General features: G+C 47.7%; 1 protein-coding gene and 1 pseudogene across 1 annotated transcript; both read left to right on the top strand.

Annotated features, from left to right (window-relative positions):
* Positions 1-8,867: 8,867 nt before the first annotated feature.
* On the top strand, positions 8,868-15,734 carry LOC136522261 (protein AMEIOTIC 1-like). Its single transcript, XM_066516087.1, has 11 exons — positions 8,868-8,997; positions 10,589-10,745; positions 10,848-10,924; positions 11,031-12,118; positions 12,603-12,672; positions 13,246-13,308; positions 13,556-13,618; positions 13,755-13,829; positions 13,938-14,534; positions 14,710-14,802; positions 15,394-15,734. Exons 1-11 carry the CDS (start codon positions 8,878-8,880, stop codon positions 15,466-15,468), a joined length of 2,478 nt encoding a protein of 825 aa, XP_066372184.1. The 5' UTR covers positions 8,868-8,877; the 3' UTR covers positions 15,469-15,734.
* Positions 15,735-17,528: 1,794 nt separating this feature from the next.
* Positions 17,529-20,936, top strand: LOC136536383 (uncharacterized; annotated as a pseudogene).
* The last annotated feature ends 3,608 nt before the right edge of the window (positions 20,937-24,544 follow it).

Here is a 24,544-nt window from a genome sequence, read left to right as displayed (position 1 = left end):
CGAGAGCTTTGCCTTTGCTTGATGAAGAAGCTTCTTCTTGACCCATCTTACGTGATATTTCATATGCCACTAACTTGCCAATGGCTATGCCCGGGGTCATGTTGCTCAAGTCCTCCATGTTATGAAGGATGGTGATGATGCTTGCATATTTCTTTTATGGTAGCACGGAGATGATCTTCCTCACGATGTCCGCATCATCTAGCTTTAATAATCCTATAGAATGGAGCTCATTGATAATTAGATTCAAACAAGAATACATATCACGAACAAGCTCATCATCATTCATAGTAAAGGAATCATAGTTTTGCTTTGCTAGACAATGTTTTTGCTCATGGACATTGCTTGTGCCGTCATGGAGCTCTTGGAGTTTTAACCAAATTTCATGTGCCGTATTTAAAATGAATACTTGGTTAAAAACATCCATACTAAGTGATTCAAACAAGCAATTTTTAGCTCTAGCATTGAAGTGCATTTCTTTTTCATCACTTTTTATGGGTTTTTTGGGATTCTTGATGAGTTTCATCCCATCACGAGTGACTCTTCATACACCCAAATCAACCGCCTTAAGGTGGCAAGCCATTCTAGCTTTATAGTATGGGAAGTTAGTGCCGTCAAAGTGCGAAGGCCTAGCGGTATCCATCCCAACCACTCTAAATAGCGTCGGCTCAACGGCGGTTAAGCCAAAGGTCCAAATTGAGCCAACCTGGCTCTGATACCAATTGAAGAGACCGTGACGCCTAAGAGGGGGGTGAATTAGGCGACTTAAAATTCTAACTCCAAAACTATGGCCTCTTTTTCTAACTCTAGCAAAACCTATGCAATAGATAAACTATCTAGATGTGCAACTATGGTTTTGCTAGTGTGTTGCTATCTCTATCGCAAACGTAGTAAAGTAATTAATGTAAATGCGGAAGCTAAAGAGCAAGATAGAGATATGCAAACTCCCGTCGATGACTCCGGTATTTTTACCGAGGTATCGAGAAGCGCGCAAGCTTCCCCTAGTCCTTGTTGGAGCCCCTCGCAAGGAATCCCTCGCAAGGGCCAAGCTCCCGATCAGGTAACTCCGTGGATAACCTCGGGCCTTCCCCACGTGCAAGTGGGTCTCCGACGTGCCTTTCGGCAAGCCTCTCTAGGATGATCCCTGCCGTCTTCACTATCAAGCTTCCGGTCGAAACGCCGCGGGCCTTGTTCCCTCCGGTACACGGTGGCGACCACACCACAAACGCGGTTGGTGTGATCTCGCAAGACTTCAAGCCCCTCCGATGTACAACACTTGTGCTCGCAAGCACGAGGTAGCAGGAGGTATGCAAACCTCACTAAACACTAGGCCTAAACCTAGAGCAAGCGCATAAGCGATGGTCTAATCAACCTAAGCACTTTGCAAAGCACCTACGCTAATCACCTGATGAATCACTAAGCACTATGCAAGTGGAGATCACTAAAATGGTGTATCAACACCCTTGGTATGTTTCCTCAGCTCCACTATACTCAAATGGCCGGTTGGGGGTTGTATTTATAAGCCCCACTAAGAAAGTAGCCATTGGGGTCGAATTCCCGTGAACCTGCTACTGACCGAACGCGTCCGGTCGTCTCGACCGTTGAGCCGGCAGTGTGCTGATCGGACGCTGGACAGCGTCCGGTCGCCTGCCACCGGACGCGTCTAGTCATAGTTTTGCCACTCTGGAACCTTACTATACTCGATCGGACGCTGCTGTCCTGTGTCCGGTCGGTTGCCGCCAGCGTCCGGTCTAGCGTCCGGTCACCTGTCTGCCGAGCCACTTGCCTAGCGTCCGGTCGCTTGTCCAGCGTCCGGTCTAGCATCCAGTCACCACAATGAGCTCATTTCTTCGTGATATTGCATACGGCTTGGTTCCAATCTTCATGCTTGGACTTTGCTTGATCTCTTGGGTCTTCTCTTGTGCTCCTAAGGTCTTGCTTGAGGTGTTGATCATCGGATCATCACGTCGCCTTCGTCCAAGTTATGTCTTGCACCCTATTGAACTACAAAACAAACACTTGCAAATTCATTAGTCCAATTTGGTTGTGTTAGTCATCAAACACCAAAATCCAAAGTAAATGGGCCAAGGGTCCATTATCCTTACAACGCTCCATCGACTCATCCTACACTGCCTCTAGGCACTAGGCGACGCTGTTCATGTGACCCTTACACTCTAGGCACCAGCGCTCTAGGTCACAAGGGTAAGGGCAAGAGTAGGAGGCAGTGAGGGACGTGGCAGGTGTTACTATGAACTATTGTGAATTTTGTATTTACTTTTCTGCAACTATTTAGGACTATATGAACATTGTAGACTATTTGGACTTTGCATGACATATTATGTTGGTCGTGATATTCATTGTGGTTGCATTATGCTCGTTGGATGATTAAATGTTTGGAATATATATTGACGTCTCTGTTTGTAACTGTGAATGCTCCTAATACAAGACCGTATCTTGCGAATTTTTTGCGTTAACCTTTAATCATACTACACTTGTACAAAGGCACAAATGTAGTACACAGATTAACTATAAATTTATTACAACGTGTATAATCCAGGAAATATTGTACATATGCTTTGTAGATGAATCTAGGATTACCAAGCAACAGTGAACGAATCTATGCTTTTCAGACAATAAACATAGACTTTTCAGATACACGGACAGCATCGAATTATCACATCACTGATATAGTACTGGCATGCAAGGAAGCACAACTCCACTCTATCTCCACCATCCATCTTATGACTGTTTGATCCAAGGGCTAAGGTGAAGAGGCACATGGATCGCTGACATAGCACATTGAGAGGCCTCCATTCCTCCTCTCAACCTATAAATAACCACTCACTCCCTCTCATTCACACAAACAACAATGAAGAAGAACACTCCTCAGCATTTGCTTTCGTTGCAGTACCAATGTCTGGAGGGTCGTCCAGAGGGAAAGGAAAGGGGAAGGAAACTACCTGGGGGTGGGAGGGTCCTCTTGGTCTCGATTTCTTTGAGGAAGCTCTTTATGAGAGATTCCCAGTTGAGAGCAAAAGTGATTTCACCAAAGAGACACCACTGAGAGAATACGATGAAAGGAAAGAAGAGTGGCCAAAATGCATGCATGGTGAGGACTGCCTAGTACAGATGTTCACCGAGGGAATAGATGGAGGTCGTCGTTTCTTCAAATGCCCGCGAGCATGGGTAATTGCTATTACTATTTGTTTCTTCAATATGTTTGTCTTGTATATCACTTACACGACATACTTATTGTAGTCTTCCTTGGTCGAAGAAAACTGTGGGTTCAGTAGGTGGGTCGATCCTCGACCTATTTATCCGCATGCGGAGTACATCTACTACCTATAGGACCGTATCTTCGATCTAGAAAGGGAAGTTAGCAGCGGTTACAAGGACAATGAAAAGGACGACAACAACAATGGTGCCGATTCACAGGAGGCACTCTGCAATGATCCATATTGCACCTGCCCTAACCACAAGAAGAAGGGGCCTCCCCCGTCACCCCCGCCACCACCACCACCAACAACGGGAGGCTACTATGGAGAAGGTGCAACACAATTTGCTATGTGGCCACACTACTAGGATAATGTGAACCTCGCTGCTTTTACCGTACCAAATAGATGATTAGATAGGGCTACTCTGCGCTAAATTTCACTAGTTTTTGTAGGCTGATGAAGTTAATTAAAGTAAGTTGTCATAATTGACGAACATGGCGTGGTTAGTTACGATTTGTGCAGCGTAATAATAATAAAGAAAAACGGTACGCCTAGTGTCCAGACGGGACGTCGTGTCCGGACACGGCTCTGACACCTGTGCCGCTCTCGCGTCTGCATCCTGTCTCACGCCCCGCGTCCCGCCTCCCCGCACCTGCACCCACGTCCGTCGCAGGGACCTGCGCCCCGCATAGCGACGGCCATCGGCCATGTTGTGCAACACCCCGATCCACTTTTACAACATCTAGATGAAACCTTTGCAACATTCATCTAAAATAGATGAAACATTTGGAACATACAATTAAAACACCATTGCAACATGTGCAACATACCGATCTACTTTTAAAACATCCAGATGCAACACTTGCAACACACAAAAGAAGACAGATGAAACACTTGAGACATGCGTCTGAAATACTTGCAACATATGTGTATAAAAAACAGATGAAACACTGAGGATAGACGCTTGCAACATACGTGTACAACCATTGCAATATATGCAACATCCCGATCTTGCAAAATCCGCACGAAACAATTGAAACATACATCTGAAACACTTAAAACATGGGCTTGTAACAAGTCTGAAAAGCGTCCAGAAAACACTTGAAACATAGCATCGTCGCGCGCCCATGACCTAGCTACCTGGTGGGCAGCTGTGGTGGCGCAGACTCGCTGGATGATATGCGCCCGCACGCCCGCCATGCCCGCCGTCGGTCGAGGGAGAGGATACGCTGCCGGATCTCGGAAGAACGACGTCGGCTGGCCGGGGTAGGGGAGGGTCAGCATTTGCTTGGATCCCGCCGGGGTGGGGGAGAGGGCCACCGGATCCGCAGGCGTTGGACGCTCCCGGTGGGTGAGGACGCTGGAGTGGAGGGAGAGGTGCCGTCGGGGTGGGCCAGGAGGACGCCAGGGTAGGGGAAGGAGCTGCCGGGATGGGGGAGGAGGACGCCGAGGTGGGGGAAGGAGGACCCCAGGGTGGGAGAAGGAGCCGCTGTCGGCCAGAGAAGCAGCGATAGCCACGTCATCAGGTGTGGGGCAGGACACGAAGGGATAAGAATGGGAAGGAGCGCGAGCGCTATGAGAGTGAGCGGTGGGAGGCTTCCATCCGTTGAGTGTCTTAATCGTATCATTGTCGATAAAGAAATTAACGAGTATGTAGCCTAATAAACTAGGGAAAATTAATTACCACGCTGAGGTATTCTCGGTGTAGCTTTGTTACGACCAAGGCTAAGAAGTCGACTAAGTCTAAAGGAAATCCGACAACAGGCGTTGAAGCGGTATCCAGTGGCTGATTGCCTACGTTTATGGGCCGGTCATTGTCATTAGCGCCATTAGTAATAGGCCAGTGTTTTGGGCTTGCTGTGGCTGTGTTCGGCTGGCCAGCCACCTCACAAAAATACTGTTCACGTTCTGCCAGAACAGTATTTTTCTCTCACAACAATCAGCCGAAACAGTATTTTTCATTCCTGCCGAACATGCCCTGTAGGTCGGTTGAGTGGCGGGGAAGTATATAACCCCGTTGTAACGAATCGTGAAAGCTATCGAATAACAGAAACTCTGAAACCGTCTCTGAACTCGCGTTCGTCTAAACCGTTCTCGTGCTGTTCTTGCTTTCTTCCCCGAATTCCTTGTTGTTTTCTACCCTGAAATCCATCTACAGTGCGTTCTTGATCCGGAACGTAACAAGCATCCAGCCGGGCGGAATCGGGCTATTGGAGTAGCCAGTTTTAGGGCGTTGCAGGCGGGCCCCTACGCAGCAATGATGCTGCCCCCCGGGCCGCCGTGCCAACTTGTTTACCACTCCGTAAAAAAATTGTATATACCTCAAAAGTCAAAATTTGTTAAGTTTAATTAAATATGTAAAAATACAAGTATTTATAATGCATTTTATAAGTACTATATATTAGATTAATAGTACAATATATAAACATATTTAGGTGAAAAATGTTTATACTTTTTTATCAATAGTATAGTTAAATTTAAAAAGGTTTGAATCCTTGAAAAGTGTCGTGTATATTTCTTAGGACTGAAGGAGTAAAGGAAAAGAAAAAAAATATGAAGGATTTTTTAGTGAAGCGGTCTAGTTAACCGAAAGAAATTCCTATGGATCTATCGAAGAGCACGAGGGATATATGCATGATCAGAGAGCGGCGAGGCCTGGCATCACACCACACGGTCCATACGCATTCATGGATTCAGGCTTGATGTGGCTACCTGCCTCTCCGCAAGCGTGCAAGCAAACCGTAGAATCCTCGCACGCACGCACCAAGAGAAACAACCTCCGGAGTCCGGAGATCGGTCTCGATCTGTGGAGCCGCCGTAGACATGACCCTTGTTGTGCATGTGCGAGCGTGCTGATTATGGATGAAAATTGTATGGATTTTTTTTTTTTTTTTGACCGTATTCGAAATTGAATCCGTTTAGAGGGGTTTAATCTGTTCGTATCCGAGTCTGGATATTCAACATCTGATACTGTATCCGTATCCGAATACTCAAATCGCATTTTTATTATGTCGATATCCAGTCGTATTCTATCTGGCATGGTTGACACTATTCATATTCAAATTCGAATTCGAAAAAAATATAAAAATAAATATAATATCAATGATATTCGTCCGTATCCGATTCATTTTCATCTCTACTCCTGATGAACGAGAGAGGATGGAGAGGGAGGGATCTGGGAGAGAGAGATCACACCCCTGCGTCCCGGCCGTGCATGTCAACGTGTCTGTAGCTAGCTAGCAGTGGCCGAGGCAGCGTTGCCAGCGTACCCACACCCCGTTTAGTTGCCAAAAAATTTTGCATAGTAACTGTCACATCGAATCTTGCGGCACATGCATGGAGTACTAAATGTAGACGAAAAAAAAAACTAATTACACAGTTGGTCGAGAAATCGCGAGACGAAACTTTTGAACCTAATTAGTCCATAATTAGACACTAATTACCAAATACAAACGAAATGCTACAGTGAGCCAAAATCCAAAATTTTTTGGATCTAAACGCACCCTTATTACTGCCACAATTCTACCCCATGCAACTGCAATGCAAGAAGCAATGGTTCCTTCTCTGCTCTCTCCGCCCCTGCCCCATCATCATAGCCGCGGACCCACCCCGAGAGCATCTCTCTCCCAATCTCAGTCTCAGCCCGCCGCCATGCGCGTGTGTTGTGTGGCGTAGGCGCCAGGCGCGCCATCGCCAGATGTTTCGCAAGCGTCCTTGGCGCGCCGCGCGCTCTCGCTGACAGAACGGGCCCACGAGGTCTCGCGCGCTTCACCACCGCTACACGTACGCCGTCACGGCCAGGCCACAACACCTACCCGACTATCGTGCCGGCTGACACGTGGGGTCCGCGGGCAGAGCGGGCCCACGTGTCATTGGCTTCGATCCCCCGGCAGGCCAGGTGCCGTCGTCAGGGGCAAGCTGCCAGCCCAGCCCAGGGCAGGCCGTTCCGTGAGGCTCCTCCATGCTGCTGCCTGTGCTGAGCCTGCCTGGTTGTCCTAGATTTTTCTCTCTCTACAACGGCATCAGCAGCATCACACACGCGCTGCACCCCTGGCCCCCACCACTCTCTCTCTCTAGAAAAGGATTCTCCTCCACGCCACTATTTAATCCCCGCACGAGGCGGACGGTGATCGGCGAGGCGAGGTGAGGCCGGGGGAGGAGAAGCCCAGGCCCCCGACCCCGATCGACCACGGAACAACAAAAACCCTAGCCCACCTCCCGATCCACACCGTGCCTCCACTCCCCACCATGAACTAGCTCGCCTCCCAAAAGCTCCCGTCTTTTGGGATCGATCTCCAGGGCGATCGATCCGAATAAGCACTCGATTAGAACTGTTTAGCCACCCAATTTGATTTAATTCCCACCATAAGTTCTCGCCACATTTGGGCCTGATTACTTTTTTTAATTCGATCGTCCCACCCCGATCCCCATAACCATAAGCAGCAGCACGGCAGCAGCAAGTAAATATCACAGGTGAGTGGCCTAATTGCGCTGTGGCATGCGTGGGTTTTCTGCGATCTCTTTTCAACTGCGCCTGCTCGTAGCACGCAGTGTGTAGCAGTCTCCGTGTTCATCTGGTCTCCTTCTCGTTTTGATCTGGTCCGTCCTTCTATTCTGGTTCGTTTCGATCTCTCGAGGCTGTTAGTTAACTTGATGCGAAAAGCGTCCTAAAACCCGTTTACCGATTTTCTGCCACTTGATCGTCTCCTTGCATTGGGTGGTGGTGGTGTACTGTACTGTACTGTACTGGTGTCTGGTGTTGGTTTTTGCTAGAGAGGCTCCGGGCACGAGGAAGCCGCGCAGGCGGACCACTTCGTACCGCGCTGCGCGATTCCGCGGCAGTGCCAAAAAGCTCGCTGGCTCTATGTTTCGATCGCAAAAGCAGCTAGTTTTTCCCTTCCGATCTCTGCTGCCTTTGTCGCTGTTTTCCCAGGCCGCGCTTGCTTTTGTTTCGATCTATCCGTGCGGGTGCGGCTCGCTGCTAGCAGCAGAAAGCGGCTGCAGGTTCTTCGTACAAGCGAACTTTTGCCAGTATCACATGCGCTGCTGCTAGACGAGACGAAACGAGACGAGGCGCTCTCTTTTTCTCTTGCAGCGTTCAGCCTCAGACTCTCAGTTTGATAACTCGGTGATTTTGCCTGCCTTTTGGTGCTTTGGGAACTAGAGTTTTTGAATGTTTTTTTTTCGAACTTACTATTTCTAGATCTCATCAGTTTGGTCGGAAAATGCCAGTGCGCAATATTGTGTGTTAGTTCGTCTAATTTTTTCTATGCGAGTCAATTTGGTTGGGTTTTTTATTTTTTTTAAAAAAAATTGGTTGGGTTTCGAAAATTTCCGGCCGGCCAGAGATTAGCTGGTTCTGGCCTTCTTCCTTAACTCTGTAGCTTTTTTTTAAACTATATACTAGGGCCTTGTTTAGATGCCATCCAAATTCCAAGTTTTTTCACTCTCTCCATCACATCAATTTTTAGCCGCTTGCATGGAGTATTAAATGTAGGTAAAAAAAATAACTAATTACATAGTTTAGTTGGAAAAATCACGAGATAAATCTTTTGAGCCTAGTTGGTCTACGATTGGACAATATTTGACAAATAAGACAAAAGTGGTACTATTCATCGGTTTGAAATTTTTTCGCAATCTAAACGAGGCCTAGCTGTTTTGATCGATGGGTTTGTTTGCCTTTTTGCTTTTGCAGGAGACAAAAGCTCTGAGGACCCGGATGCAGATGGACGTAGAGACGGTGCAGGTGAGTCCTGCGCTCGCGGCTCATCTGCAGACCTCGCCGGTACGTACGTGTCGGGCCAGTCCGGTCTTACTACACGTAGACGCTGCGACTTTTGCCAGTTCGATTACCTTTTGCTTTCTGTGATCTGGGTGATGAGATCTGTTTGCCCTTCCACTGATCTACACTGCTGCGGTCAGTTACACTCTTTATTAGTTGCTTTTGGGTGATTCGACATTTCGACTGGATGTTGAATCGGGATGTATAGTGGACATTGGAATGTATTAATTAGTTGATATATGCTTTGATGCTCTTGCAAGATATACGCAGTACTAGTTTATTTTGGTGGTAGTTATCTGGATTCAAGAGTTGCTGGGTTTAATCAACTTGTTACTTTGTTAGACTGGTCTTGTTCATTTAAGAGCAAGTGCATGGATGCTGTAGGTAACCAAAATGGTCTAGTCTTCTCCAACATGATCCTTGTTAAAATCTGCTGAGTTCATTAACTGCAGCATTTTGAATTTGCTGAGCCGGGGCTTGATTTAGAATGATGTACTTTACTTACAATGTGCCTTATCTGGACTTTGGAATCTGCAATCTGGATCCGAGTAGTTAGTTTTGTGAGGGCACTCCTACGTACTACTACTAGTTTGTTCAGTACTTCAGTTAATTATATAGAGTCTGTTCGGTTGGCTGGTTCATATCGTTGCTGGTTCGTGAAGAAGTACTGCTGGCTGGTTTGTGTGAGAGAAAAATAATGTTCCGGCTGAAAATTTACGATCGTTTACGACAAGCCACAGCCAAACGAACAGGCTATACTCGTGCATTTTTTTTTGAGAATATATACTCGTGCATTGGTGGTGTTCCATATGTAGCTGATGAGGAAACATGGCCGCTAAATGAATAATACATACTTGCCAAACTAAACACCCTGGGCTTGTGGAGTTTTATGTGCTACTCTGTTTTTGTTTTATGGGCAGTGGATAAAATGCATTTTTGTTTTGTTTTGTTTACTTGGGGTTCGTTGTGCAATTGATCACTAGACATTCTACATGAACACGTGCCACTAGCTGGATTAGTGTTATTGTTCTTTTTTCACGAAGAGGTGCTGTTGGTTTGTTTTGAATCAACTCACGCAACTAGCATAACTATAGTCTTTTTTCGAATAAAGTCCCAGATAACTGTACACTTTGTCACTGTGCATACTGTACTGTAGTTCATTGCCATTATCATTAAACCTTTCGAGTTGACTTTGTCAATTGGCTATATATACCCAAGTTCTAATTTGGTGCGGGTGTATATAGATATGTAAAGCTTTTCATATATATGGAGATATACACAAACCATGTTTTTGAATCATAGAACTGGACCAGGACTCCAGGAGTCTTGCATGTTAAGAACTAGAGTCAATTTGCCAGGTTGTGCTATAAGAGCAGAAAAACATGCCCCCTTTCATGTAGTAAACGTCTCTTTTCATTTCTGTTGGTGTAGTGGTAGATGATGTTGACTGCTGTCTGTCTTTCACAAGGCTAGGTTCTCCGATGCACGCGCACTGCACGCTAACCATTCCAGTGTAGGAGTATATTTTTCTTTTCCAAGAATCATACACGTCTCGGTCTCACCCGTTGTTTCTGTGACCATTGCGCATCACAAGAAGCCACAGGTGAGCAAGTACTACTTCAAGAAGAAGACCAGTAGTAGCCATAGCAGAAATGGCAAGGATGATGCCAACCACGACTCCAGGATCCAACCCAGGTCGCCCCTGAGCAGACAGAGCCTGACCTTCGACGGCACCTCCACCTACCACGCTGGTGAGCACGGCCGGGCATATACGATGCAACACAGCAACACTACTATTCTTCATGCCACACCCATCTGACACTTGTTGTGTGAATTGGTCTGATTTCCATCAGGAGCCTTCTACGAGATCGACCACGACAAATTGCCCCCCAAATCCCCAATCCATCTGAAATCCATACGGGTGGTAAAGGTGCGGGTTTTTGTTTCTGGGATTCAATTGCTGCTCTCAATTTCTTAAATCTGTTTGTTTAGCATATGTTTGATCAAGTTTCGTTTCACCTGACGTCTGTGCCTAGTTGAGCGAGTGCACGAACCTGGACATCACCGTGAAATTCCCGTCCCTTCAGGCGCTGCGCAGCTTCTTCTCCTCCTACCCGGCACCCGGCACCGGACCGGAGCTAGACGAGCGCTTCGTCATGAGCAGCAACCACGCCGCGCGCATCTTGCGCCGCCGGGTGGCCGAGGAGGAGCTCGAGGGCGAGGTGCAGCAGGACAGCTTCTGGCTCATCAAGCCCCGGCTCTACGACTTCGCCGCACCTCAGCAGGTGCCGTCACGGACATCGCGCCTCCCGCCGCTACCCGCTCCACCTGCGGCTACGCTGGGGCCGGCAGCCGACTCCTGCTTACTCACCACGTTGAAATGCGATGGCGCTGGGTGGGGTATGAGGCGCCGCGTCAGGTACATTGGACGGCATCGTGATGAAGCTCCCAAGGAGGCTAGTGTTGATGGCTACGACACAGAGTCCAGCGTCAGGGAGGTGCAGCAGCCTCCAGCGACGCAGGAAGTTAAAAGGAGTGAAAGAAACTGTAAGAGGAAGCGGGAGGCAGAAGGGAGCAGCGAGGACAAGAACGGAAACGAGGGCAAGAAGAATAACAAGGTTCAGGGCGGCAGCAAGAAGAGCAAGAAGAGTTCGAAGAAGGCGAAGAAACGGACCGTGGAATCCAAGGACGGTGACCCTCGGCACGGCAAGGACCGGTGGTCAGCCGAGCGTTACGCCGCAGCAGAGAAGAGCCTGCTCGACATCATGCGCTCCCGCGATGCCCGCTTCGGCGCACCGGTGATGCGGCAGGTGCTGCGGGAGGATGCCCGCAAGCACATCGGCGACACCGGCCTCCTTGACCACCTGCTCAAGCACATGGCTGGCCGGGTGCCGGAAGGCAGCGTTCACCGGTTCCGTCGCCGGCACAATGCGGATGGTGCCATGGAGTACTGGCTTGAGCCGGCCGACCTTGCTGAGGTACGGCGACAGGCCGGTGTGTCTGATCCATACTGGGTGCCACCGCCGGGATGGAAGCCAGGTGATGACGTGTCCCTCGTCGCCGGCGACCTTCTAGTCAAGAGGCAGGTTGAGGAGCTCACCGAGGAGGTCAATGGCGTAAAAAGGTATATCTTTTTCTACTCCTTTTGTCTGCACTCTGTACTGTATACGGCCTCTAAAGTTTACTACATATCCCATCGAATGTTTAAACACATAGAGTATTAAATATAGACTAAAAATAGCTAATTATACAGTTTGTGACTAATTTGTGAGACGAATCTTTTAAGCCTAATTAGTTCATGATTTGACAATGTGGTGCTACAGTAATACATGTGCTAATGACGAATTAATTATGCTTAATAAATTTGTCTCGCGGATTACTGACCGATTCTGTAATTTATTTTTTTATTTTGTATCCGAACACCCTATGTGACATCCTAATATAACATCCGACGTGACATCCAAAACTTTACGCCCAGAATTTAAACAAAGCCGTAGTTTTGTTGCAAATCAAGCCACCAGTGCTACAACCCTGTTAAGTTCTTACATAGACGAGGGATTTCTTCTTAGTTTTATCTTAAGTTATTATTCTTGTGGTGGTGTGTGAAGGCAATTGGAGCAGTTAATGTGCAAGGACGATGGGGACTTTGATGCAGAAAGAACCTACAATTCATTGAAGGTATGTAAAAGATTAGCGCCATGTTCGCTTGAGCTTATTCAGAACTACTTTTTAGCTATGAAACAGTGTTTTTCTCTCACAACATTTCAACATAAACATTAGTATAAGCTAAATTTCAGCATCAACGAACATGGTGCAGATCCTTTATCCTCTTTACAATTCGTTGTTCCCTTTACTTTTTAAGGCTGCTGCTTCTGAATTAACTGAGCAAGATATGGCAGTGGCACTGATGTGCATTAGAGCATTTTCCAAGTTTCTGTATGTTGGGTCGTGTAAGTCATGTACATCATTTCGTCTATTGATGGGAGGTTTTTTGAAGTGCTAGAATGGTAGTCCTGGACTCCCGGTTCAGTTTCTCTGATGTTTCATAATGCTTGCTATCTGTAAGACCATAGCTAACTCCTTGTCCAGTCTCTGAAATTCTAAATCCAGGATGTACTGATGTACATGATCTAACTAGCATTAACTACAGTTCTCTGTTTTACTTCTCACATTGAATATACTAACTGATAGAAACTTTTTGACATGCCCATTTTGGATGCACTAATGGAAGGTTGTCAATTTGTTTGTCAGGAGAAGTACCAGCGTGCTGTGAGGGCTAATGAAAAGCTTGAGAAGCAGGTGATTTGTTTGAAGGTAAGTGCATGCATTCATCAACGTTGTCTACTAGGAAAAATGTGGGAGTCAGTTTCAAACAAAATGAGAACAGAGAAATCATGCCTGTTACTAATTTGTCTTCAGTAATTTTCTATTATTGATTTGTCTTCGGTTATTCAATTTACAGGGAAGCTATGACTTTGATATCCTCGCAAAAGAAAAAAACTATGTCTTTGCTAAGTTTGCTTGCTGCATTTACAGAAACGACCTTGCCTTTTATTTTCAGGACATGTGTGAGAATGTAGTTCAGATGAATGGTGAGCTGAAGAAGGAGGTGTTATCCTTCAAGGTACATTTATGCAGCTAGCTATGACACTGACAATATCTTTTTCATCTATCATCTGTAACATCTATTCCTCTGCATATTTTGTATGCTAGCTCCGTGTAATACCGAATACAGTTAGTGAACCACTGTCTAATTTCAGGAGCATATAGCTGACAAGAATGATAAGTTAGAGGAGCAGATTACCTATCTCTCCAACTCCTTCCTTTCTTTCAAGGTAGCTCTTTGCATGGCAATGCACTGTTTTTGTTGATTTTGCTCAGCCTATGCAAATATACATTTGCCATCATCCATGAGTTGAAGTAAACATAATTGGGTGGTGCAGGATCAGCTGGTACTGGCTCTGAAGATGGAAACAGAACGTCAGCTAGAACTGGCTCCTAGTGAAGCTGTTCCCCGCACAGCACTGTACGTTGGTTCCGGTGACCAGATGATCCCCCGGACAGACGGCACCGTCATCCAAGGCGGCCAAGACAGGCCGGTAAGGAAGAGCAGCTTCCGCGTCTGCAAGCCACAGGGCACGTTCCTGTGGCCGAGCATGGCGTCCGGCATGACCATCAGCGGGGGCGCCAGCAGCAGCTGCCCGGCCGCCGCCACGCCAGTCCCGGGGATCCCTCTAAGCACCAGTTGCCCGAGTAGCGCCGGGCCGGGGCTCCCGCGGTCGTCGCGAGCCCCAGTTGAGGTGGTGGCGGCGGCGGCCGGCCTGGACGAGCACGTGATGTTTGGTGCCCTCTTCTCTACGCCGCCCTCGGCGTCGTCCACCAACGCCGCTGCCGCAGCTGCCAAGCTGCAACTGTCCCTGCCCAGCCCGAGGTCGCCGCTGCATCCACAAAAGCTGTTTGGCACTGTTACTGCTGCTGCTGCTTCTGGGTTTAGTCCTCAAAAGCTGATGCATTTCTCCGGCCTGACTCGACGCCATGTCGTAAGTCCATTTTGCTTACTCTCTCTTTATCCTCTGGTTCTATAGTCTGACATGATTCTGACAATTAGTTCATACTGGCCTGCTGTTCCATTGCTCTCAGCAAGCATTAGTACTAGTTAACCAATCAAGAAACGAGCAAGCTGATTCATGTCCCAATTGATCGTGGACTGTGCAGGACGTCTCGTCGTCATCGTCCGGGGCCTGCGGTTCCAGCCTGTTGGAGGGGAAGAGAGTCCTGTTGGATGCAGACGCCGGCGGGATCAGCGTGGTGGGCACCGAGCTGGCCCTGGCTACTCCATCCTATTGCTGAGCTTCTACTACCTCTCCACTTCAGATCATCACCTCTTCCCCCATCTGCAAGCAAAGCTTTGGATGGTTGGCCTCAGGGTGCTCCAATTTTCTTTCTTTCTTAAGATAACCAAGGGGCAACACGTAGCGTAAATACAGAGAAAAAAAAAAGAATAGGAACTCACTTGTGCAGTCTTGGTGGCATAATTCGTAGCCATCTCAGCTTCGTTCGTCAGTTTCTAGTTAATTTTCGTCCAAGCTTGTACTGCTGCAAGCCTGACATGAGTCGCTGGTAGAATTTAAAGTCGTTGCATTGGATTGATCTCTTCATTAAGTCAGTTGGGTATGGTCGTCAGCCCTGTCCATGGTGCATGACACATTTGGAGTTGAGATGTGTCAGTTTTGCTGGCTCCTTAGGGCATATATATAGTCTGTCTACCATACAACTATTTGTTTTATGCAATTTCAACACATAATTTTTTTTACACTATAGGATTAAGATCCAACAGCATCCACCATTTTTCTACCTCCAGTCTCCACAGATCACAGATTACAATTTTTTTTATGGAAGGACAAATCACAGCCGGCGGCGGCGGCGGCGGCGGCGGGACAAGCTCGTCGGTCGACGCGCGCCAAAGACACGTAGCGGTATCAAACGCTTCGAAACTCCAAGTTGGACGAAGGAGATCTCAAGAGGAGTCGCGTCCAACGTCTGGAGTGTCGTCTGTTTGACTCGTTGGTACCACACTGGATTTCTGGCCGTGACACGACGGCGACCGGTTGATGACCGTGAGCCCGTGACACGTGAGGTCGACCATGCTGTCATCTCACTTGGAGTGGTAGCTGTCTTCGGCACCGCACTGGATCTCTGCCCGTGACACGACGACGACGACCGGTTGATGGCCGTGAGACTGACACATGACGTCTGACCTTATATATGAGAAAGAGAGTGGGAGAGCGATAAAAAAAATCCACGTGTTTTTTTTTTAAAATACATGTGTGTTGTATAGCATTTCTGAATATATATGGTGATATATTTAATTTCATCTTACAATCTTTGCGTTCTTGATGTTGATGATAAGCACGATCATATCCACATGGCATGCCTGCATACATGCCGCTACCTTGTGATTATTATTGTTCACATATTGATGGTGATCGAATTGCACTCTTTTTAAAAACATATCAAAGTCCAGTGTTTGCCTGGAATCTGATGTTTTATCTCTTATATCCTGTTTGATTCCTAGAAATTGGACAATGTTCTAATAATGAAACAAGAAGCACTTTGGGCTAAAAATTAGCTCAAACTAGCCAAGGTTGGCTAACAACTAGTTGAAAATTTGTCTAAGGGCTCCTTTGGAACACAGAATGGAAAACATAGAAATAGAAAAGGCATAGGAAATGAATGTTGGTGTAAAACATAGGAATTTGATAGGAATGACTGTTTGGATATGCCATTGGAAAAACATAGAAATTCTAAAGGAATTTTCATCCTAATAAGTTGTTTACTTTATTTGCTCAATCACTCCTTTGGTAAGAATTTGTTTCATTACTCATAGACAAGTGGGTACATTGACAAGAAGCAAAGATTAGTATATTAGTTGCTAGAGATGGCTTTCTCATTTTTCGGGCATAGGATTTTTTAGTAAGAGGTTTGAGTGGATGCTAAAATTCGTATGGAATCGGTGTGCATAGGGTAGATTTCCTATGGAATGCCAAGCGTGAATCCTACGAACCAAAGGCTAGGAAAGGAAAAAAAATCCTTCAACCCAAAGGAGCCCTAAAAATTAAGACCACCTATTAGCTCTCCTGTTTATGCACTAGAATTAATTTTGACTAATTTTTAGTTAACTAGTGATTAGCCCTTATATCAAACAGGCTCTCTTAGTTGCCAAAGTTAGAGAGCGAGAGTGACTTTCCTACAGAAGTGTTGCCAGTAGTTTGTGTAAGTTTTTTCAAAACCCGTTTATTAAAGGAGGCGCATTTTACCTCACGTTGGTGAAGCATGGTCAGGCATGGTACCCTACGCTTACATGAAAAGTCAAAGGAAACAGCAATTTGAAATGTAGTCCTACGGTACGGCAAAAACACTGGATTGCAAATTTGCAATTGTTAGCAAAAGAAATCACAAGAAGCCAGCATTCAATCAACTATTATATAGTATAGAATAGAAAACGAACCGAAATTGGGTTAGAGCAACTAGAAAGTTTTCCTTTCGTAGCTGCCAAGTTTCTGCTTACGATTTTCCTTTTCAAGGAGGACACGTGGTGACCAAGTTTTGCCAATGGAGCGCCGCTGTTTTCGTTTTGTCCGACATCCGGACGATCGGACGGCAGGAGTTAAACTCAGCCTCAGATCCAACGGTTCGAGTAGCTTTCTTGACCAGTACGTAGCAAAATCGAAATAGGAAGATACGGAGTAGCTACTGTTGTCTGGTGTCCCAGCCGGCCCAACAACGGCCCGTTCGTTGGGAGGAATTATGGGCTTGTTTAGTTTCAGGAAGTTGGAATTTGGGGGCTACTGTAGCACTTTCGTTTTTATTGGCAATTAGTGTTCAATTCATGGACTAATTAGACTCAAAATGTTCATCTCGCAATTTCCTACCAAACTGTTGCAATTAGTTTTTTTTCCGTCTACATTTAATGCTCCATGCACGGACCGCAAACATTCGATGTGACAGGTACTGTAGCACTTTTTAGGAATTTGATGGTGGAACTAAACAAGGCCTATGTAGGAATCTGGAGCACTCTATGAGAAAAAAAAATATAGTTCTGGTCGAAAAAAACCCGATGGATTTAAGGCACGCCAACGGCCGCCGACACTCTGATCCTGGAACGCTCCAAGGCCTAGAGTCCCAAACCCTAGCCACCACGGCAATGGCGGGCAACGGAGGGGGCCGACGAGCCGGCGGCGACCGCGGCGGGTGACCCGCGCCACGTTCGCCAACACGTGCATCCTCGCGCACGTGGACCACGGCAAGACCACGCTGGAGGACCAACCTGGTGGCGTCCTGCGGGGGCGGGCTCCTCCACCCGAAGCTCGCCGGCCGGATCCGCTTCATGGACTACCTCGACGAGGAGCAGCGGCGGGCCATCACCATGAAGTCCGCCGCCGTCGCGCTCCGCTCCCGGGCCGGCCACCGCGTCAGCCTCATCGACTCCCCGGGCCACATCGACTTCTGCTCCGAGGTCTCCTCCGCCGCGCGCCTCTCGGACTCGGCGCTCATCCTTGTCGACGCCGTCGAGGGGGTGCACGTCCAGACGCACGCCGCGCTGCGCCAGGCCTTCATCGAGCGCCTCCGGCCCTGCCTCGTGCTCAACAAGATTGACCGCCTCATCACCGAGCTCAGCCTCACCCCCGCCGAGGCCTACGTCCGCCTCCACCGCATCGTCTCCGACGTCAACTCCATCTACTCCGCGCTGCGCTCCCACTCCTACTTCTCCCTCCTCTCCGCCCTCGAGGATAGCCCCTCCACAAGCTCTTCGTCCTCAGCTGAGGACCTACCGGAGGACTTTGAAGACGACGATGACAACGAGGACGCCTTCCAGCCCCTCAAGGGCAATGTCGTCTTCGCCTGTGCACTTGACGGCTGGGGCTTTCGCCCCCAACAGTTCGCCAACCTCTACGCCAGAAAGACCAGAGTCAACCCCTCCGCCTTCCTGAAAGGATTGTGGGGCCCCAGATATTTCGATAAGAAGACGGGGAAGGTTGTGGGGAAGAAAGCTATCAAGAGCGCAGACCCACAGCCAATGTTCGTGGAGTTTGTGTTGAGTGCCCTGTGGAAGATGTACGAGCTGGTGCTGAAGGACGGTGGTGAGAGTCAAGCGGTGAAGAAATTGATTGAAAACTTCGACTTGAAAATTCCGGAACTGGAGCTGAACAGAGATACAAAGGCTGTGCTGCAATCTGTCATGAGCCAGTGGCTGCCGCTGGCAGATGCCGTGATGGATATGGTGGTGGAGTGCACGCCTGATCCTGTTGCTGCTCAAGGGGTCAGGGTTGCAAGGCTTATGCCAAAGAGGGAGGTTACTCCAGAAGATGCTGCTGGTTGCTCTGAGGCGGTTGTTGAGGAGGCAGAGAGGGTGCGGAGGTGTGTCGAGGCCTGTGATGTGAGTGCTGATGCGCCAGTGGTAGTTTATGTGTCAAAGATGTTTGCTGTGCCATCTAAGATGTTGCCATTGAAGGGAGTGGATGGTGAACTGTTGAACCACCATAGTAGTAGTGAGTCAGAGGAGTGCTTTATGGCATTTGCAAGGGTCTTCAGTGGCGTCCTTCATGCAGGGCAGAAGGTATTTGTGCTGTCGCCATTGTATGATCCAGTGAAAGGGGATACAGTTCAGAAGCATGTGCAGGAGGTGGAGCTTCAATACTTGTATGAGATGCTAGGACAAGGCCTGAAGCCAGTTGCCAGTGTGGCTGCGGGGAATGTGGTTGCAATCCAGGGCCTTGGGCAGCATATATTGAAGAGTGCCACATTGTCGTCGACCAAGAATTGCTGGCCCTTCTCGAGTATGATGTTCCAGGCATCTCCGATCCTTAAAGTTGCGATTGAGCCCTCAAATCCAGCTGATCTAGAAGCTCTTGTTAAAGGGCTTAGGCTTCTTAACCGGGCAGACCCATTTGTCGAGTATACTGTTTCGCAGAGGGGTGAGCATGTCCTTGCTGCTGCTGGTGAGATACATTTGGAGCGGTGCATAAAGGATTTGGAGGAGAGATTTTCAAAGGTCAAATTGGTGGTCTCAGACCCCCTAGTTTCCTTCAAAGAGACAATCGAAGGGGAAGGTGCCAGTTTAGTGGAGAGCTTGAAGAATCCACAGGAGTTTGTTGAGAGGACTACTCCAAATGGGAGGTGTACTGTGCGAGTTCAGGTCTTGAGGCTTCCCAATGCTCTGACTAAGGTCCTTGAGGAAAGCGAACAGTTGCTTGGTCAAATAATTGACGGGAAAACAGCAAAAAGGGATGGTGTTTTGGATCCTCGCCTTTCTCAGGAAGATGGTGATTCTGCTGCAACTCTCAGACAGCGGATGATTGATGCCATAGACAGTGAATTAGACACAATCTCTAAGCAAGTTGATAAAGAAAAACTTGACAGGTATAGAAAGACATGGCTTGGACACCTTGACAGAATCTGGTCACTAAGTCCTTGGCAGGTTGGTCCCAATGTCCTTCTTTTGCCTGATTCAAAATTAAGTGGTGGTACAATGACTGTCCAAGATGGAAGGCAAGGTATTCTTGTGAGTGGCAGAGCTCATGTCTCTGAGAAATTGGGGTTTGTGAGGGAATGTGAAGCCAAAGATAACGATCTTGACAATGGTGATGGATATGCAACAGATGCTCCTGAATCATTGCACATAGAGTCTACGGCACTAAGGAACAGCATTGTCTCAGGATTCCAGATTGCCACTAATGCTGGGCCTTTATGTGATGAACCTATGTGGGGTCTTGCGTTTATTGTTGAGCCTTACATATTTGCTGACGGCTCTGATGCTGCCAACCACTCTGATCAATACAATGTCTTCAGCGGTCAAGTAATAACTGCGGTTAAAGAAGCATGCAGAGCAGCTGTTCTTCAGAACAAGCCAAGGCTTGTTGAGGCTATGTACTTCTGTGAGTTGACCACGCCAACGGAGCAGTTAGGTGCAACTTATGCAGTTCTTGGTAAGAGGCGAGCAAGGGTTCTGAAAGAAGAGATGCAAGAAGGAACCTCATTATTTACAGTGCATGCTTACCTGCCAGTCACTGAGAGCATTGGATTTTCGAATCAACTTAGGAGTTTAACTGCAGGTGCAGTTAGTGCTCTCCTCGTTCTTAGCCACTGGGAAGCTATTCCTGAGGACCCCTTCTTTGTCCCAAAAACACAGGATGAGCTTGAAGAATTCGGAGATGGTTCAAGCATTGGGCCAAACTTGGCTAAAAAGCTTATGAATTCTGTTAGACGAAGGAAAGGACTGCATGTTGAAGAGAAAGTTGTGGAGCATGGCACAAAACAGCGGACTCTTGCTAAAAAGGTATAGTTGTGTCCAAAATCCAGGTGGTAGCAAAACTGTATCTTTCTCCAAGATTTTGTGCTGGTATACTGAAATGTAATCAAAACTTTTATGCAGTGAAATAGTTTTCATTCATACGGCATTGTTGTTTGAGAGTTGAGATGGGATTTGCACGGCATTTGTGTCTTGGTCTATGATATTAGAAAGATCACAGTATTTTCTGGACCTTTGTTTCTTGCAATACCAATGAAATTGATATGCTGCTGCTCCCTGCCCCTCACCGATCGGAGGTTGTACGTGTGGACGATCGGTGGGCGTGGTTTGAAGGGTGATCGGCGGCGAGGAGCCAGCGATCGCGAGAGAAGGAAGAAGAGGTGGCGGCGCTACAGTACCGTCGCTACAGTCGCGGTACTGTTCACGGAAGAGAGAAGGCGGCTAGGGTTTCTCCCGGCTCCCTGAGGAAGCCGGAAACAATAATTGTTTCTGCTTGCCATCGCAATAATGTTTACAAGTATTTATATGTCTCTTAACTAAAATAGGAAATATTCTAATAATATGGCAATCAAGATAAGTATGGGCTTTTAGGGTCCTAGCCACTAGCGGGCTTGCGGCGTGAATAGCCCACGCCGGTCATAACAGAAATACTATAGCACGGCCTTTTGTCCTGGCCTCCTGGGAGTAAACTGTGTAACCTTGAGCACTGGTGACAATACTATCTTTTCATTTGTCCTCGTCCTGCCTTTTTTTAGCACCATAAGAAAGTTTATGTAGAACATTTCTTTTGTTTTTCTGGTTCTGTATGCATGTAGTGAGAGTGAGAAGTTAGCTTGCTTTACACCAGAAATAAACTGATCAGATCTAAGTTATTTTCTACATCTCCAAAGGATATGCATCGCTGAACTAAATCAAGTTCAAGCTTTGCAAATCATCAAGAGACAACTAAACTATTTTGTTGCAACCCTTTCTCTGAACTTCAGTGGAGGAGAACTGAACTACTCCCTCCGTTCTAAATTATAAGTCACTTTGACTTTTTTTTGGTAGACATACAGAGCAAAATTGGTGACAGAGCACTACCTTTTGGTACATTATCTACATACGTAGCAAAATCGTTGTTTCAAAAAAGTCAAAGCGACTTATATTTTGTACATGACAGAGCACTACTTTACACTTCTTCCCATCATAGAACTGTTCACACATGCACACGCTGCCACTGAACCTGATTGCTTTGACAATTTATATCCCTCCTCTCTTTACTGCTGCATGAGTGATGAGTCTTGCTTATCATGGAAATTGAGACCACCTTTACTGAACAGCAGCTTGCACTTGCCAATGAATGCAATCAGTACTCTCTGTTGCTGCAAATCCCTCTGATTCACCACTTCATATAGCAGTCTGTCACTTCTCTATTTGCACCTTCACATACCAGCCACTGAATCTCTCTGCCTTTTATTTTTTCTGTTCTCTCTGTCCTCATCGTCACCCCATCTATCTGCTGCTACAATCTCTAGGCCTCCATCTTGTTGCAATCGAAATTCAGACTCTGGTGCCTTCCTTTCCTGAACATGACTTCAGCGACAGATCAAATCTATACTGCTCTGCCCCTTCTCCTATAATCTTCTTACCCCTCATGATATTTTTTTTTTGGAAACAATGGCAGGAGCTCTGCCTTTCAGTTAAAACGAATGAAGTTTATATACAAGCAAAGGTAGCCAAGCGTGGCGCCAAACACCATGAAAGGTTAGTCCACCCACACAACGCGGTAGAGTACACACTACCATGAGTCATCGTTGCCGAGCATTGTTGCAAAGCAGCCAGCAGCTTTGACTTCCCATGGCAAAACACCGACGACCCATCCTAAGATGTCAGACCAACGGGCCCGAAGCAGGAGGTTGCAACAGGTTATCGTTGCTGAGCTCAACGGCTTCGCAAAGAGCAGCTCCGACTTCCTGATCCCACGCCCCGCCCGCGGCGATTGCCGAGCCTCTAAAGCTGAAACCCAGCCGTCGGAAGAAGGAGGGTTCGACCCGCGTCATCGTTGTCGAGCTACATCCCCTGATGCAGCAGCTCTGACTTAAGGATGCAGAACTCGCCGTCTCGCGTCAACCGGGTGCCGAGAGGCGGAGGACATCCGCCGAAGGAGACATCACGGCCGAGACGAATTTCCACAGTGACGCCTTCAGGAAGGGTACGACGCCGATTGCGCCGCTGTCACTTGTCCAGGAATGGACCGGGTTTCCACCCGTGGAAGACATGGCTGGGGGCACGAGAACACGACGCCCCCAACAAGAAAATCGACGCCCACAGGCGTCGCTGTTGCCAAGGCTTTCGCCCAAAGTGCCCCTAGCACCTACGTCGAGCCAAGATGCCGGACCCTAGCCTGATATTACTCTCTAATCTATAGTAACTGCCAAAACTGCATCTACTACTCTTCTATAAGAGGGCTTAAATCTAAACCTCTGGGCACTGATCTTGTTCTGGCCATGGAAATTGAGGCACTCTTCACTGAACAATCTTGCTAGTACCAATACTGTATTACTAGTACTCTTGATGATTTGTTGCCGCATACAGTACTCTCCACGCCTGACTCCACCTGCATGCTGCATACACTGTTCTTCTCATCATCACTCAATCTTCTCTGCTATAACCTACAGGCCCCTCTACTACTAATCTCCTCTCCAACTGTGACACATCATCTCTGACTCTGCTATAAAATTGCAGACTTGCTATCTTTTACTCAACAACACATCTGTCAATACTACTCTGCCCACTTCTCTTGCCCCGCATGAAATTATTGAATGGGATATAATACGTTCTCCTTGGTCGTTTCATCTTGTGGTACACATGAAGGCTTGCTGGGCATCGATGCTACACTGTTAAACTGTTAAAGTGAAGTCGGTTCCAGCTTGTTAGTGCACTTGTATGTCTGCAAAAGTGGAATTTCAGATAGCTTCAGTTGTTCTCAAATCCTGCGCTAATCTCGTGCAGTTTGATTTTCATCTTATTAATAGTTGGTTTGCCTGGTTACACCATCTTGGCATCTTCCATTGGAACAACATTTTTACGGACGTGCTCACGTGCCTCCATCTGTCGGCGCGGGGATGCAGAATATGGGTTTCTAAACTTTCTACCGATGCGTGCCATTCCATTCTCGTGTGGTGAGCAAACCGAAATCCTGGGGTTCGACAGGCTCATGGGGCGAGACGCCACGGACGGCACAGGGCCAGCGCGCCGGTGCGCCGTCGTTCGAGCTCTGCTACAGCTCGCAGGCGCTGGTGACGACGCGGATCGGCTACCAGGTGCCGTACACCGATCGACCTGATGCTGGAGAGCGTGAGGAACTGGACGCCGGAGCTGGGCAGCACCTGGGCGGTGAACGTGGACGACACCGCGGCGACACGGCGTGCGTCACGTTCGTGGAGATGAAGGGGGACGTGGACGCCATGATGCCCCGGCGGTGATGATATGGTACCGATGTGTGATATAGCACCTGGTGCCAAGTTTTTCTTCGAGGAAAAACCTGGGGCCAAGTTCGAGAACCCTTCCTATCGCCTCGGAACGGAAGGTTTGCCTACCAGCGCCAGCGGCCCAGAAAGCCCATCAGGCTTTCACAGTGGTAATACACAAGTAACACAACAGGCCAGCGTGTCCAAGTGTGGACCAGCCCATAAGAGCCTGCTCCCGTGCACAAAACTGTTCCATCCTGGCATCCTGCGTCAATATATGGTGTGACGCTGA

The sequence above is a fragment of the Miscanthus floridulus genome, chromosome 2 (assembly GCF_019320115.1).
Source record: "Miscanthus floridulus cultivar M001 chromosome 2, ASM1932011v1, whole genome shotgun sequence".
NCBI classification, from domain to species: domain Eukaryota; kingdom Viridiplantae; phylum Streptophyta; class Magnoliopsida; order Poales; family Poaceae; genus Miscanthus; species Miscanthus floridulus.
The sequence above is the reverse complement of the archived record's forward strand: the minus strand, read 5'-3'. Positions and strand labels throughout refer to the sequence as shown.

Bases quoted from the DNA above. Each gene is read 5' to 3' on its own strand.
- LOC136522261 (XM_066516087.1), top strand. From the start codon at position 8,878: ATGGGTTTGTTTGCCTTTTTGCTTTTGCAGGAGACAAAAGCTCTGAGG. The intron at 10,925-11,030 runs GTGCGGGTTTTT...GTCTGTGCCTAG, and splicing joins AATCCATACGGGTGGTAAAG to TTGAGCGAGTGCACGAACCT. The intron at 12,119-12,602 runs GTATATCTTTTT...TGGTGTGTGAAG, and splicing joins GAGGTCAATGGCGTAAAAAG to GCAATTGGAGCAGTTAATGT.